Source organism: Sitophilus oryzae, unplaced genomic scaffold (genome assembly GCF_002938485.1).
Source record: "Sitophilus oryzae breed Bouriz unplaced genomic scaffold, Soryzae_2.0 scaffold_815_pilon_pilon, whole genome shotgun sequence".
Taxonomy (NCBI): domain Eukaryota; kingdom Metazoa; phylum Arthropoda; class Insecta; order Coleoptera; family Curculionidae; genus Sitophilus; species Sitophilus oryzae.
The window spans coordinates 6,772,772-6,790,842 of NW_022147434.1; the positions used below are offsets into that span (position 1 = coordinate 6,772,772).

At 30.8% G+C, this 18,071-nt stretch overlaps 2 protein-coding genes across 9 annotated transcripts in view; one reads left to right on the forward strand and one right to left on the reverse strand.

The window, feature by feature from the left end:
• LOC115889525 (probable multidrug resistance-associated protein lethal(2)03659) overlaps window positions 1–11,786 on the reverse strand; it is a 28,921-nt gene extending 17,135 nt beyond the window's left edge. The window contains exons 1-7 of one of the 7 annotated variants that reach the window (XM_030909550.1): window positions 10,968–11,142; window positions 10,672–10,749; window positions 10,500–10,605; window positions 10,169–10,255; window positions 8,902–9,091; window positions 8,600–8,836; window positions 1,974–2,401 (exon numbers count right to left, since the gene is read on the reverse strand). In XM_030909550.1, coding sequence (XP_030765410.1) covers window positions 1,974–2,343 — 370 coding nt within the window. In that variant the 5' untranslated portion in view covers window positions 2,344–2,401; window positions 8,600–8,836; window positions 8,902–9,091; ... (2 more) ...; window positions 10,672–10,749; window positions 10,968–11,142. The other 6 variants (XM_030909551.1, XM_030909554.1, XM_030909553.1 and 3 more) reach the window with 6 other exon arrangements.
• A 1,430-nt stretch (window positions 11,787–13,216) lies between these two features.
• Window positions 13,217–18,071, forward strand: part of LOC115889552 (growth factor receptor-bound protein 14-like) — a 637,553-nt gene continuing 632,698 nt past the window's right edge. For both annotated transcript variants that reach the window (XM_030909589.1, XM_030909590.1), the window contains exon 1: window positions 13,217–13,504. In XM_030909589.1, coding sequence (XP_030765449.1) covers window positions 13,378–13,504 — 127 coding nt within the window. In that variant the 5' untranslated portion in view covers window positions 13,217–13,377. The remainder of the gene's footprint in view (window positions 13,505–18,071) is intronic.

An 18,071-nucleotide genomic window follows, 5' to 3' on the forward strand; every position in this document is an offset into this window, starting at 1 on the left:
CTAATTTGTAATTCTTAATACACAATTCTTTATCCCTTATTTTTTTAGAGACAGTTATCCAATGTCTTAATCCTTATTTCTTAATTCTTAAAACTGACACTAGTAGATCAAATCAAATCGTTTTTATTTCGCTGTGTTATTGTGTGCAATGAGGTCCATACCAAAAATTGCAGCACTTTCGGGTTTGTTTATAACCATGGCTTGTCGTGTCGCTACTCTCGTGAATCGCCACCGAGGTTGTAGGCGATTTGGGGTTCGCCCCATGAATAGAAGAAAGGACATGGAAGGCAATTTTGGAACTCTAATACAAGACATGCCTTCCTTGGAATGGACGAACAACAGTTCACAAAATACACAAAAAAATTAACATTTCAAAATTTCACGCATGCGCATCTACACGTTTTCCTTAATCGCTAATTCGTAATCGCTAAAAAGTTAAAAGTTGGGAACTTTCAAAATAAAGAATTACGAACCGTGGTTAAGAATTAAGGATTAAGACATTGTATAACCAAACTAACTGCATAACACGTATTTTATCTTTTTATAATTTAGCGAATAAGAAATAAGAATTAAGGAATAGCAATTAAGGAATTGGGTAAATCCGCCCTAAAAGTTGGGCGTTCAAAAAATTTGATTAAATTTGTGGCATTTTTATTATACTTAGAAATTTAATTGCGCATTTCGAAGAATTCAGCATATTGTCTATATACGTTTTACTTAGTAAACATTGGACTTTCATACAGTAAAATAAAATACTGCGACTTTTTGCGATTTTGCTGATAAAATGAGAAAAACATTCTTGGTTTCCTCTAATTTGCAAATCAGTGATATACTAATGCGAGGGTAAACCTCGATGGCATTGTTGTTTACAAAGCGATCGCATTAGTGCCATTAGCAGTACAGCACAATTTGGCATTAGTAGCGGCTTTAGTGGTATGGGCATTGGTCGCGGATCAGTCGTAGCATTAGTAGAGTAAACGCCACGAATGTTTGGGAGTGATTCATCGCTTGATGAAGTTAGAATCAACACGCGCGCTATCATTTTTACATTAAAAATGTAAATTTTTACCGCAGACGTAGGTTTTTAAAGGCCCGGTCTAATCATCTGCCTGCGCTCCTCCTACTTATTCTAAAATGTTAGCGTGATTGACAAAGACGATACTATATCGCGTTTCTTTGACCGATTCGTTTTTGTGCGTCAATCCATTGATGTGCTTGCAGTGCGACCAATGGGGCATTCCATTTTATATTTATAACCAAATATATGTTTTGACAAGACTTTGACAGTTAAAACAACAAATTACAACAGATTATATATTGATTATTATATGATTTGAAAGACCACGGCACTGGAATTAAGTTTTATGTGTCCTTGAACAGATTAGTTCACATGGTAGCGACCGATGAATCACTCTCAAACATTCGTGACGTTTACTTTAGTATTAGTTGCGATATTACTACTGGCATTAGTGGCATTGACCGTGGAAACACTGGAACAGTGATTTTTCTTTCTTTTTTTAGAATCGACGAATTATCCTTTATTTTGTTCATATTATTTCCTCTTTAGTTGAAAATAGCAATAATTTATATAAGGTCTACATAAAAAAATTTCGATCAACTATTGGTGTCAAATACCCCACAGTGTGACAGTCGAATGCTTACTACTTCATAGTGATGTCATCTGACAAAAATTTGGTAGTCAGTTTCAAAAGTTTTAAACCTCAAAACGAGACAGTGGATTTGTAATTTTACTTTTTTCATGATTCATCACACAAAGATTAATCAAACTATGGAAATGATCTATAAACAATTATTGTTAAATGTTCATAACATGAAAATTTACCAATATAAGTTTTCAGTAGTTTTATTTGAATGTCTCATTTTTTATCTAAATATGGTGTGTTTGATTTTTACTTCACTTGACCCTATAAAAATTACAATTTTTAATAAAACAAAAATAGTAAAGTACTTACTTTGAAATGGTATAAAAGCTATTAAGAACAGAATCCCAGCTATTCCACTTACTCCAACATAAAAATACATCAGAACCATTACAATTAAAAGTTCGACTGGTGCTAACCAGAGATTATGAACGTGTTTGATCGCTGTTTCAAATCTTCCAACATCATTTGATATTAAATTAACCATTTGTCCAATATTTGTCTTAGCTAATGCAGACTTGCTAAGCTTTAACGACTTTCTGTAGACCAGCGCTGTTGTGGCTACTTTGATTTTTAGTCCCATATTAAACTGGTACAACATAAAGTTGTGTTGTGATATCATGGATATGGCGGATGATAGAACCAGTAACGAAGAATACAAATAAGCTTCACCTTTAGACATAGTTGAATGTGGCTCATAGTAAAGTAATATTTGTGATAAAATAAGAGGTTGGGCCAATCTAAAAATAAGAAATATTTTTTAGTACAAATTATTAATGTGCAGGGTGTTCCATTTTCGTATGTTTTGTGGGGTTTCTCGTTTATGAGTACAAATAAAAAGATGCGGTCTTCATATCATATATTATTTTTTATTTGATTTGCCTTTTATAAGCTTTTTAAAAACTAATAATATACCCTGCGGTCTTCATATCACTGTGTTCGTTTTTTATAAAACTAAAAATGCTACACACATATTTATCATAGCCCCCTTGGTTTCTGAAATACAGGGCAAATCTAAAGATGTTGCATTTTCTGACTCTCCTCGTATCTTAGTTATCTTATAACTTATCGAAAAGGCGAAGACTTGTAGAGTATTTTACGTAGAAACCAGTGGCGTAACTAGTTTTTTGCTAGAAGCTGTAATTGAGTCAAACATTTTTTTTTAATTAGACACACTTTATATTATTTTTTATTTGATTTGCCTTTTATAAGCTTTTTAAAAACTAATAATATACTCTATACGTATTTTCATAAATAAGGCAAAAAATTAATATTTTAACTTTTTTTAACATAAATCAACCTAGTTTAAAAGAATAGTATTCATTTATTTGATTTAATATAACCAGATAATTTTGCTTTTCATGGTTGTTATTGACGTAAATTGGATTGGAAAGCGCACGTTGAGAGTGTTGCAAAGGGTGTTTCAAAAATTAGAGACATAGCTTTGCTTTGGGGTTGTCTCAGAGAATGTAGAAGAAGCTGCATTGAAAGCATATTATGCTTTTGTGTAATCTAAAATTAGATATGGCTTGGTTATTTTGGGAAATTGTACTGATATAAAGGTACACTATACACTCAGGCTGAGAGCGTCGAGCGTCGCGTCGCGTTTGCGTCGATCCGCCCCATTGAACTCGAACCCCGACGCTCAGCGGACGCTAGCGCAACGCCAAACGCAACGCTGTCTGCCTGAACGGTCTAATTTAAGTGAATTGATTCCATTTCGACACGCGGACGCGACGCAAACGCGACGCGACGCTCGACACTCTCAGCCTGAATGTACCTTAAGTAGAATTTTTCTGCTACAACAAAGACGTATTCGAAATATATTTGAGATGAGCCATTTTGAAAGTCGTAAGAATGTTTTTGTAGAGAAGGCTATATTAACGACTTTTATGTTAGTGAGCATGTTTTTATTTTTGTAGATATTATAATGTGGACTCTTGAGATCCATCTGTGTAATTAGAAAGACTATTTATTTACGAGTAGAACTATACAATAATTTTTCATCATATATTTTATATTTTTTTGTTGTCAACTATTATTCTCGTTTGTCTTCTTTGTTTATATGTATTTATTTGTATTTTATATGTCGTAAGTTTTTGTTTATTCCATTTTCACAATGTTTCATGCCTGCAGGCTTTTGTAACTTTTATTTATTTGGAACAAATAAATTATTATCTATCTATCAATCTTAATATACTGCATTGAAAATGAAGTTATGCTGCTTTTATATAACACGGTGTCAATCAGAGATACTGATATTTTTGATGAACTTGTTCAATAATTTCTCATACACAAACTAGCCTAAAAAATAAAAAACATGAGTTTGAGTCATATTTCAAGAATGGCAGCTCGCAGCAAAAATCTAGTTGTACCACTGAATTCTATGTGAAAAACTCTATGGGACTCAGTTTTCACCTTTTCGATAAGTTATAAGATAACCGATAAGACCGATAAATATAAGGGATCAAAAAATGCAACATTTTCAATTTCGCCCTGAATTTCAGGAACTAAGAGGGTATAAAAAAGTAGCACATCAGTGATGTGTAAACCGCATCTTGTAGCTAAACGAGAAACATTGCAAAACACACTAAAATGGGACAATCTGTATTTCAATAAAGCTCTTAAATTTTTTAAGTATATTTGACATGGTTTTCATATTGTATGAGTTAAGGTTCCCATTTAAAACAAAATGTTGATAGCGATATATGTCAAATTTGTTAAAAAATTTTCTTTAAAAATTATTTACAACAATTATAAATCAAGGTGTCCAAACATATTTCCCAAAAACAAACATGAGTGTACTCACATTTTAATTTGAAATTACATTATTTTTTCAATCTTTTTTACACGACGTCAGTTGAAGTCATATCTTCTCTCATTGGACAAATTATAATGCAAAACGGTAATAAGTAAAAAAATTACTATCAATATACAGGGTCTGGCAATAGTGCGTAATAAAAAACTTGTAATTTTGTTTAAGTGCAGACCTAAAGTATGTATTAGAATGTATTTCAGGAAAATATTTTAACTTCCACAGGGTGGCACAAAAAAATGTGATTGGCACGCGATGATTTTTTTTAATTGAAAACCCTGTATATTATTGCATTTTTGGCTTCCTTTCTGATCACTTTACATAACCCTAAAATATTATTAAATATGTTTTGATAGTTTCAGAGATATTAATAAAAAAAATTAAAAATATGCATTTCAGCTTTTTTAAAATAATCTAATAATAAATTAAAGATGGAAGAAATGTCTTGAAATCAAAACTATACTAGGCATTTTCTATCGTTGGTCTATACATACTTTCCTAAAAATATCATAATCTAAAATCATACAGGGTGTTCAAAATTTTATGCGAAACTTTTTAAAATATAAAATAGTTTTACACAATAGTTTACAATTTACACCCTGTACAATATTCCTTTGTTAAATGGAGAATCAAAAAATTAAGATTTTTTGTATTTAAAGTAATTCAAAAATTTTAACGGTTTTGCGAATATGCGTAATATTATATTACATATAGGGCTTTCAACAGTACTTTTTATCAAAGCCCGTAATGATTTTTGTCTGGTATTTTACCGTTGAAAGAGCCATATGTAATAAAAAGGCAAATATTTGCTACAACCGCTAAAAATTCTAAAATACTTTAAATACAAAAAATGTTCATTTTTTAATTCTTCAAAGAAATGACATACCTACAGTGTATTCCGTTTAAAATAACAAAAAAAAACTATTTTATATATTAAAAAGTTCGGCATAGAATTTTGAATACCCTGTATGGTTTAAGATTACGATATTTATAGGAAAGTAAGTACAGAGCAACTGTAATAAATACTTAGTATAGTCTTGATTTCAGGACATTTCTTCTATTTTTAATAATTAATTATTTTAAAAAAGGTTGAAAAAAATATATTTTTTATTTATTTGTTAATATCTCTGAGACTATCAAAACATTTAATAATATTTAGGATTATGTAAAGTGATCAGAAAGTAGGCCAGAAATGCAATAATATACAAGGTGTTCCAAATAAAAAAAAATCATCGCAATCCACTCACTCTTTTTTTGGGCCACCCTGTAGTTAAGTTACTTAAGTTAAAATATTTTCCTGAAATACCTCCTAATACATACTGTAGGTCTGCACTTAAACAAAATTCCTAAGTTTTTTATTAGGTATAGAAGCTACATATGTGCCCGACGCACTATTGCCAGACCCTATATAGTCTGTTCAAGGATAGGATCATAACAGAGAGTGATGTAATTTTCAATGAAAAGTAGTTTTTGGCTTAGATCTTATAAACTTCGTGGATAAATCTAGCCATAGTATATTACACACGACTTTGTTTACGGGACTTTCACATGCATTTTTCTATTTGATTCTTTCTAGAACAAGATTATCGTATATATCTATCCTTCTCTCTGCGTACGCTACTGAGCATGCGCACAACTATATTAGACGTAAATGCTAACTTGGAGCGTTTTTTTCGCTGCGTTGACAACAATTACTAAAAAAGACCACTAAAATTTTTCAATTAAGATATAACTGATACGTGTATTTATTATTTTGAAAATATTTGTCATATTATTTCCAATATACTTTTTATATATATTTTAAACAAAAATTAAATCATATAACGATAAATTCTTTTTTAAAAATGTTTTGATGATGAATGGGCAACACGTAGAAATCAGTAACCAGGGAAACGTTAAAGTATGTTTTGACATTGAAAAGTCAAAACATATTTTAATAAAATAATTTAATTAATGTCACATTTTGTGCTTTTTGTATACTGTTTGACTCGTGATAATAAAGAGTTAATTTGGAATTCCGACGAGATATTTTAGATTTGTGTTCTTTTTGAAAGTTTGTTTTTGTAGTGCGATAAAGTTAGTGGATAAATAGACATTATGACTGATAAAGGTGTTATATGTGAAGCTGTCCGCAATAGGAAAAATCTTATCCTTAAAAGAACTCCACAACACTATAAAAGTATGAAAACCTCTGAAGTATGTTCCATATTTTTGAAAAACAAGATATATATTATTTAAAATCGTTTCAACTGACTTTTATTCAGCGAAATACATATTTATGTTAGGTAACTTAATCACTTTAAATACTTATTAGGTAATTTACCTTTGATTTTTTTTCGTTAAATAGTTAATATCATGTTAATATACTAGTAAATATTATCCAATAAATAATTAATATCCGAATAACAATATTATTTTCTCAAATTTACATATTTACATTTTCTATTTTATGACATAAAAATGACATATATACAAAACAAAGACAGACCATTGGTCAATCAGTGAAAGACAAAGATAATCAGATAGTCGAATGTCGTTGATGTGTCTTCAACAAAAATTAAGCGAATTTACAAAGGAATTTACTTATCCACGAAGTTTATAAGATCTAAGGTTTTTGAATGTGGTCTGTCAAATACATCAATCACTGGATAGACCATAGATAAATGAAACAAGTTTAGATTGGAAAGTACCCATTAGGACAATGTCTGAATGTAACCACTATTTGGCGCTATTCTTGCAACGGTCGCGACCCAAAGCTTTTGATAATTTCGGATCGGTTCGGCTCTTTCGGGAATTATGTCGCCAAATATTATTCATTCAAATTTATTATTATTATCTTTTAATTTTATAAATAACATACATGTTTGCATACAAAAAAAATATTTTACATAAGGACATGCATGTGAAATACTTGAAACATTGGAAACCGGTGTTTTGTATCCACGATGGTTTTTGCAGTTCACAGTTCACAACACAATTTTTTAGTTTTTAATGCAACTTTTTCAGAATTATCAAGGGTTTGAGTAAGTAAAATTTAAATTAAACTCACAAGATAGCAATAATTACTTTAAGAATGGAAGCTTTAAACACTTTTCGGTATTTTTTCAATGGGGGGGTTTGAATTTTGAAAGATTTTACTTTACGGTTTGCGGTTGTTCTTAGAAACCGCTATATAAGCGCCAGATCGCGTACAACGGTCCCGACCCAAAACAATTATACCGGGTGCGTCTCAAAAGTGACTCACCCCTATAACTTTTTTTATTTTTTCAGATAAAAAAACGAGATTTGGTATGTCAGTATGTGATATATTATGTATATTAGGATTGACTGACGTATTCAATTGTTTTCGGTCACTTCCTGTTTCACCGGATATTACTACAACTTTTGATTTTTAAATGGCACACTTGGTATTTTTTTACTTTATTCGAAAGAAAATAACACTCTGAATATATATATTTTATATAACTTGCAGTTCGTAACAAAAATTTGACTCGAAATACGAAGTGTGTGGTATCAAATTATTCGTAAAAAATGCTTTTTTTCCAAATATGCTAATGAGCCACCCTCGTTCCATTTGAAAAAATTGAGATATGATTAAAAATACGATTTGAGCATTTTCTAACTGTCCAGGACAAGACACTATAAACATTAGACGATCAAATATATTTTTCCAAGGCTCCTTGATTAAGAATTACTGTTTTTAACATAGCCATGGCACTCTAGACTGAATTTTAAAATACGATTTTTTATTAAGCGAGAATGTCAAAAGTTGGCATAATATGATATGTCATTCTATTCAGAATGTCATTTTCTATCGAATAAAGTAAAAAAATATCGACGGTGCCATTTAAAAATCAAAAGTTGTAGTCATTTCCGGTGAAACAGGAAGTGACCAAAAACAAATGAATATGTCAATCAATTCTAATTTATGTCCCCCCCCATATACTAACATACCAAATCTCTCTCGTTTTTGTTATGTGAAGAAATAAAAAAGTTATAGGGGTGAGCCACTTTTAAGACGCACCCGGTATATTTTGACGGGCTTTCCAATCTAAATTTATTTCCTTTATCTATGGGATAGACTTTACCTATTAATAAAATTAATTAACCAAAGTATACTTACCTAACAACCAGTTCACTAAAAGAATACCAAATAGCCAAGAGTCCCAACTCAGCTCCAAAACATTTTAGGAGGACTCTCCACAAAGAAAAGTTGCTTTTCTTCCGATTTATTTCTTTGTTCCATAACTTCTCAATTTTATTTCCAAGATAGGTTGATTCGTGCTCATTTAAAATAGGAAATAGATCATCTTCGGATAGTGTTTCATAATAGCCTTTGTAGAATAATGGAAAAAGCCATCTGAAATAAATAATTCCAATTATTATCAGTCGCTTTTAGTGTGTAAATTACCAGTTAATCAGTACCTTGCTTCATTACAGTGATACACTGATAACGAAAATGTGATAATAAATTAACAAGACAAGTACTAAAGTGAAAATAGACCAAACTTGGCTTCAAAAAGGGCTGCCAGCAGTATATTTGAAGAGACAGCAAACAGTTGCTTAACGTGAATTGCAAAACACCTTTGCTTTTGTATGTTATGTTCAATTACTTCTGTAATAAAATTTTATTTTTCAAACCAACACAAATATTACGTACATATTTAAGCAATATACAGGATGTAAATAAATATGGAAGAGCAAAAAAAATCAGGCCAGTTTTTTTTAAATAATAGATTTTTCATACTTAGGCGAATGAAGTTATAATTAAGTATTTCATAAATAGTTAACAGTAAAAAGTTGAAAGTTAGTATGCAATTTCAAATAATATTATAGGTATACAGGGTGGCGCATCTCATTCGCCTCGGTTGATTATACAAAAACGGAAAGATGTAGAAATAAAATATTTTATGGGTACATGTCGGAAGGCAACGTGCATAATTTAAAATTATTTTGAAATGTACAGGGTGTGTCAGAACTAAGATCCATACCAAAGTTAGATTTTTTCTTATGGAGCACCCGGTATTTTATTTCATTTTTGGATTTTTGGACATAAAATAAGGCATTTATTGTAAGGGTTTGTTATACCTAAAAGCTTTGGTTTTTGAGATACTTAAAGATATTTAAATATGCATGCTACAATTTTAAGCCAGAGAAAGAAACTACTAATTTTTTTAGTAAAATTTATTTCTCTAGCTTCACAGTCACCACAAGAATTAACTCTGAAAAGTAACATACAGGGTCTTAACAAACTTTTTTATTATAGTATGTATATTTAAATATCTCAAAAACTAAAGCATTAAAACATATTAAACCTTAAAAATAAATTCCTTATTTTATGCCCAAGAGTCCAAAAATGAAATAAAATACCGGGTGTTCCATAAGAAAAAAATTTTAATTTGTTATGGATCTTAGTTCTGATACACCCTGTATATTTGAAAATAATTTTAAATTATGCACAATGCTTCTCTATATATACCCATAAAAAAATTATTTTCACATCTTTCCGTTTTCGTATAATCAACTGAGGCGAATGAGATGCGCCACCCTGTATATTATAACATATCCAAATAATAAATTATTATTTGGATATGTTATAGGGTATTCGAACAGCTACTTCACTTGTAATACTTTGATCACCTGAATCTTTTTGGCTTTTTATTTACACCCTGTAGTTTTAGCAATGAACTACCTTGTATTGTTTAGAAATGAGATATTATCAAGCCCATTATACTTTAAATATTTTCCTGCTAATAAGATGATAACATTTGTAGCACATCTAAACAAAAAATAAAGTTAGAAAAATTTCTTGTCGGAATTCCATGAAACAATTCTGCATATTACATAATCTTGCACACACCAAATTAGTTAAATCTAGTTTTTCATTTGTTTGTCATACACCTAGATCATTAATTTAATAAGTGGGCTCTGATTTTAACAGTTAAAAACTTATCTATTCTATATATCTTTTCTATATTAAATATTAAATTGTATAGATGTAATATTGATCTAGGGGGAAATACCTTCTTTCATTTAGGATTGGGCTATTTCATTTTTCTGTTGCAACAAAATTGCAAGTAATATTAATTTCATTTTTATAATATTCATATTATACTTATATGTAGCCACCTAAAATAAAAAAGAGTATATCTTAAAACTTATGCCTGCAAACAAATTGGGTTGTGTCTAAAATACCTTTACACCTGGCAACAGTGTTTCAGATGTTTTTATATGTTTTTGAGCTGCTACATGGAATCCTTAACAAAAAATATCCTACAAACAAAAAACATTATTCTTGTCTGTCCACATTCTTCTTTCAATTGAACTTTACACACATCTATTTTATAGAAATGTTAAACATTAAGCATTTAATAAACAATTAAAAAATAACAAATATTATTCTATAAGAAACACATTATACACCTAGCTGTCTAAAAGCATAAAAAATAAATAAAAAATATTAAATAAGTAAATTTATATAAAATACTTACATAAAAAATATTCTAGATAATATATTTGCTTTCTTATATGGGTGGATTGGGATAATTTTATTTTCTTCATTTTTTTGTGCCTTTTCCATACTTTATACTTCTCCAAGCAACTAGTTTTACAAGGAAGTCAGTATTAAATTTCTTCAATAAACTTGAACAACCAGATGGACACAATCTAGAAAAGATAACACTAATATATGAATATTCTGCCGGAAATTATATTTATTATATAAATATTACTGAAACCTTGAAATGAAAATTGTGAAACCTTGAGAATAATCTGTGCATGAATGGCATGGGAATATTTGTTTAACACTCGGAATCTACTAATTATCAGTCAAATGTCGGTAAACGATATTAAATACGTAAGTTAACGCAATATGAAAATATGAAATAGCTACTAATGTAACTGTTAAAATATTGAGTTTAATAACATTTTACAATGTTACACAATAAGATGAAACAATATCAAATTTTGCAAATAAAACATCCAATCTACAATTACCACAATTATTATAATATTCTTAAGAGCAATTTTTAGTATACTACACAAAATTGTAAATCAAAAATCGCAATAATATATTTTGTAACTGAATAATGTGAATTTTTAGAAAAGCAAAATATTATACTAAGTAATGTACTTACAACAAAAATTGAAGAATATTCACACTTGTTGCAAACAAACTATATTAAACTTTCAATGCCAAGTGCCAAGTTGTTATTAAGACTATTTATAAACTAAATCATTAATTAGTTATTTATTAAAATGGTTTAAAAAAAACAAATAAAAATTTATCTTCATAACCTATATGAATGGCACAGATTTAATTTAATGACAGTGACATCAAGTTCATAGAGGACGGGTCAAGTAGACAACAAAAAATTCTTGAGAGCCTTTTGCGTCAGTTAGTTAGTGACGTCATTTCAGGGCAAAGAAAATATTTTAATTATTTTTATATTTAGTTTTTTACTTGTGAATAATTTTTGAATGTTTTTTATACTATTTTCCGTTATATACTAATTAAGTGCATATGTACTAAAGTAGATTCAGTTCTATTTGATAACGGATTATAGGAAATGTAAATAACTCAAAATTGAAAAACAATGGAAGTTTTAAATAACTAACAGTATTATTTAAAATATTAAGATTTTATTTTTTAATCTTAAAACCTCTAGTTTAATAATTACTGTCTTATGATACTACTTTTTATTAAGTACAGTATTGGCACAAGTATGCACAAATGTTATTAGTAATTACGTTTTAACAGCATTAAAAAATAATTGTTCAAATAATGAGAATTATATTTTATTTTAATTAATTTGAATTTTAGTTCGACTTTCTTTTAGTTACACTCTAAGATATTTTATTTAAAAAAATATGAAATATACATCATATAAAATATAAAAATACATCTATACAATATACAATATTAATGTAAACTATTAAAATATTTGAATCACGGTGTATGAAATATCTTAAAAATGTGATAAAGTAAACAATTATTGAAAATACAAATTTTATCTCTACGTCCGACCTTATCTAAGAAACGCCCACTTATCAATTCATGAAATATATTACGACCATTATTGCAATTCCGCTATAAAGAAGGTTTATTATAAACAAACTCATTTTGCTGTACCCTGATGTGACGCCACAAATTTAGACAGAAACAAAACATTTATCTATTTATCTAATGTTCTTTGGTTTCGAATTTGACATAACGAAGAAATCTGCAAAGCTCAGTTTCCTTAATGTAAAAGCTCTCTCTGAGAGGTCACCACATGTAGTCCGATCAATTTAGCAATTTTTTTAAATTTAAAACTATACAATTTTAATTATTTTCAAATAAACTGTTGATTAATAAAATATTTATGATTTTATTAGTAGTAATCGCTACCGAAAAAAAAATATAGTGCAGGTACTTTAATAATTAGGCAATTATAAACAATTTTGGATACCCCTATAATTATTAAAAAAAAACTAATTGAAATAATAATTATAATATCTGCATAATATGTAATTCCAGAATATAAAATATTTATTTATTAATTATTGTCAAGTGCCAATATTTTAGGTAGGTACGCTTATTTTAAATGATCTTTAAATACGCTTTTTTTCCGGACCGTAGAAATATATCATAAAAAAGCGATACTACATTTGAAATATTTACAATAAATACTAAACTATTTTTATGTACCTTTGGCAACGTAGCCATTCCATGGCCTGCCTTAACGTTTTCTTTGGTAAAATTTTTAATAGTCAGCCTTTAACCACCTCGATTAAATTGTTCTCGTTAGTGACGTCCTGTCCTGTCTTTTGTTTTTTTTAATCGTTGACTTGTATATTATTTGTTAATTTGATTGTTACTTAATAATTTAATACCGTTTGGTTTGGTTTAGTTATCGGAAAATGTCGAGAAATCTGCTGGAAAGGATGAGTTTCCGCCAATCGTCGCGTCGCGAACATATTCCGCACGAACGCCTCCGGGATACGTCGCCAAGACAAAAACTTTCGCTCATCGGACGAATGGGATTATGTAAGTACCTATGATGATCTAAATTTACATGTTTTTTTATAGGCAGTGGCGGATTAAAGGGGGGGGGGAAGTTTTTTTTTCATTCAACTGGCAAACAAAGCCTATATGTGTTCAGTAATAGTTTTAAAGCTGTTTGTAGATGGAGTATGCAAACCATATACGTATACGCCAACTATAAAACTAAAACAGTATTATATTTTTAAGGATATTAATATTTAAGGAGGCAGATATTTACTTAATTATCAATTATCAGGCCCCAGTAATTGTCAATGGCATTTTCTATTTAGGAAATTAAATCAAGGGGTAATTTTCTTTGTTTAAAATATCGAATAATTATTATTTTTTATATATATTTTGAGACTGAATTTATTCATTTTAGCTTTTAAGTTATTTTTCAATGGTTTCATTATTTATTTTTACTGAATAAACATTTTAAATTACAGTCAATGCACAGCATAACTTGTATTCTAGCTTCTTTACCGATGATAAGCAGTGAAGTCTTTAGTACAGTGATTCCCAAAGTGGTCCAGGTGGACCCCCAGGGGTCCACGGGAGACTTGCTGGGGGTCTACGTAGGCGTGAACAAAAAATGGGGGTCCATAAGATGTTAATGGGGGTCCACGAAAATTTATCTGCTTTTGATAGTAAAGAGCAAAAATGTAAGCATAGTTTTTATAAGGGCCTACCTACATTGTTTTAAGTACCTATCTAAGCAGATAATATTTTAATAAGGCAAGCGACTGTTACTTGTCCAAACTTGCGTATTCGATATTACGTAAAATTTCGTGTACAGACTTGCAAAGCGCTATCCGCCCGACAATGCTTAATGCTTGTTCAGACATGAACTTGATCACCACTATAAATACTTGATGCCAAAGGCAAACGCATTCATTTGTTTCCGGAATTTCGAAAAAAAAGGCGGAATTTGGAAAAAAAAGTTGTGAGAAAATTTATATCTGTGTTTGCTAGTGCCGGAGAAAAGTAAGTAACCTACCTTTTTTTGTTATAGTACTTAAGTATTTTGTTTACGTGTACTAGTCGGTTGATCACAACGGCCTGTATAGATAGGTAACTTAGTAACTTACAGATATTTTAATTGTCCTCTTTCGATTTGAAGACAAACACGGCACGTTTTATTCAATTGTTTTTTCACGAGAGAAACACTGCCTCTCTAAAAAGGCCGAATAAGCAATATTGCAGAGCAATTAATTTTGTAATTTTTCTTGCAAATAACTACTAATTTTATAAAACAGTAATTTCATAATCATTTTAAATTGGTTTTGAAGTAACTATTTTATCAAAACTATTCCTTTTCGGAAAGAGCGAGCGGTGCGCGGGCGACGGGAAAGGGCGGGGCTTGGACTTCGATGCCAGTTTGTCACGTTTTAACAATGAAGCCGCAGACAAAAATACGCAAATACACGGAGCGCGTGAACTCATTGATTTAATAAAATGTTAGTTATCGTTTTTATGGACAATTTTGGGATTTCGACTTTTATTTTTTCCTACACAAATATGATCAGTATTCGATACTGAGTACACCAATTTTTATTTATACTATTAAAAATTAGTGGTAAATTATGTACTTTTAAAATTGATACCGTTTTGTGAAAACGTCTGTATTTGTCTCAGCGGTTTATTAGTTGGTCCCTTTACAAGCCGTAATTCTATTTCCGCGTGCTGACAAAGGCTGCGGTGTGATACCTATATTCAGAAAAAAACTTGGTTACTAAAACATTTTTTACAGGTAAGGTAACTGACACGAAACATGGCTACAGCAAAGAAAAAATGTCGACAATATAGTATCGATTATTTGAAATATGGTTTTGTTCCATCAGAGGCAGACAAACAATTGCCCATGTGCCTATTATGCAACAAAGTTTTGAGCAATGACTCTATGAAACCATCAAAGCTCGAAGATCATCTAAAAAGGTGTCATACTGATAAAATAGGTAAAGATTTAAAATATTTTCAAACATTGAAAGAAAAATATGGAAAGAGACCCACCATGCACAGTATGTTCGCTTCAACATCTCAAAGTAACGATGATGGCTTGCGGGCATCTTACAATATCTCATTACTTATAGCAAAATCTGGAAAACCGCACACTATCGGAGAACAATTAATTTTACCCGCTGTTGAAGAGGTTTTAAAAACTGTTTTGCACAAATCTCCATTTGACGTACTAAAAAGAATTCCATTAAGTAACAATACTGTACAAAGACGCATTGATGAAATGAGCTCTGATATCGAAAGCTTTTTGTGCAATCATCTGCAAAAAACTCATTTTTCTATACAACTGGACGAGTCAACGTTACCCAGTAATGAAGCATTACTATTGGCATATGTCCGATTTATTGTTGAGGAAGAAATTCACGAAGAATTGCTATTTGCCAGAACTTTGGAGACTGACACTAAAGGCGAATCAATATTTAATGTCCTGAGTAATTTTTTTACGGAAAAATCGATCCCATTTACAAACATTATTTCAGTGGCAACAGACGGAGCTCCTGCAATGGTCGGGCGATATCGTGGGTTTATAAGTCATCTCAAAAGAATTATACCAGGACTTACAGCTATTCATTGCGTAATCCACCGACAACATCTTGTGGCAAAACATTTAAGTGACAGGTTGAACCAATCTCTTCATTTTGTAATAAAAGCTGTCAACAAAATCAGAAGCAATGCATTGAATACGCGTTTATTTGCTCAATTGTGCGACGAAAATGATGAAGACTTCCAACGACTGCTCTTACATACTGAAGTACGCTGGTTGTCGAAAGGTGCATGCTTAACGAGATTTTACTCTGTTTTCGATTCCATATTAGAGTTCTTAGAAAGTAGAGATCCAGATTTAAAAGAAAACTTGATCAAATTCAAAGCAGACATTGCGTATTTGACAGATTTGTTTAAAAAATTTAATGATATTAACTTGCAGTTACAAGGGGACAGCCTGAATTTAATAAAAACAAAGGGGATAATTTCGGCTTTTCTTGGGAAATTGAAATTTATGAAGCAAAACATTAGTCGGCGCGAATTCTCTCAATTTCCAAACTTGTCGCAGGTAGAATGTATTGATGAGGATATCCATACCTACAGTCAACATTTAAGTGCTCTGCATGATGACTTCAAAACCAGGTTTGAAGATATACTGACGATGGATATACCACCATGGATCATAAATCCATTTGATGAAACGGAAGTGGCCAATGTTGTATTACAAGAGGAGCTGCTCGAGCTAAGCACTAATGAGGAGCTGAAGGTGAAATTTAGAAAAGGCTACCCAACATTTTGGCTGCAAGCAGAAATACCCGAAAAATATCCTGGACTGTGGGAAATCGCAAGGAAATTTTTAATAGCTTTTCCCTCGTCATACCTTATCGAAAGGAGTTTTAGTGCCGTTACAAACCTCTTAACAAAAAAAAAGGAGCAAATTAAACATCACAGAGCGGGGGATTTGCGGTTATTGCTCACAAAAATAAAGCCAAACATTGATCGTTTGCTGACACTCCATCAGATACATCCTTCCCATTAATTAAAATTATGACCTGAACCTATATTACCTTAATATTTTTCTTGTAATTCTATTCTTTTAATAAATAAAGTGATATAAAATGTACCATTTTTCGTTTTTATTTTACATATCGGAATATAGGGACAGAACTCAGAAGTGACACAATTTTTATTTTTTGGCGACTTTAAGAATGTGGTAGAAATGTAGCAGCAGGGGGTCCACCGAAACCAGTAAAATTTTGAAAGTGGCCCACGAGAAAAATAAGTTTGGGAACTACTGCTTTAGTACCTATAACGGGAGCCACGGGACAGCGAAGGGGCCCCTCGTATCTTGGAGGACTTACAAAATCGCGATATTTTGTCGCGGTTTTTCCCTGGAACGGTAGCGAAAGTAACGCGGCTCATATGTGGAAGCGGTATTTTCATCTATTTGTTATCATAAGTTGTCATTAAATACATACGAACATTCGCTCGGGGATATCCCGATCTAATACTGCAAGGAGCGTGAATTAGTATATGACTCGTTAGCAAAATTATATATGTTTAATACTTTTCTAATTTATTACAGTTGGGATTGCAACCTTTGGTGTTACAACAGCAAAATATAACACTAATTCACCACAATACACCAAAACACTTTACATTTGCACTTATTTGTTTTATTAAATCAAATTGCATTCGTTTTTCGATTTAAAAATATTATTATAAGCTTTAAAAAATTGATGTTATCGTTTTTCTGCAGCCTTTTTAGAGCTGGGGCCCTTAATACTCCTCGCGCCAGGGCTCATCAGGTCCCTACGTAAAGACGGCACTGTTGATGAGTAACATATTTATATCTATATCCACTTTTATTATAATTATTATAGTATACAGATTGTCCCAGGCTGAGCAAGCATTAGAAGTTTTTTCATTAGAAAAACCACAATATCTAGATCGAAGGTTTTTTGCACATCATTGTTTTAAAACAAGATCTATCGATTAAAAATATTTTCAACATGGCGGCACTTCCGGAAATACCGGAATTTGACAGCAACTTTCTTATTTTAAATGGGTG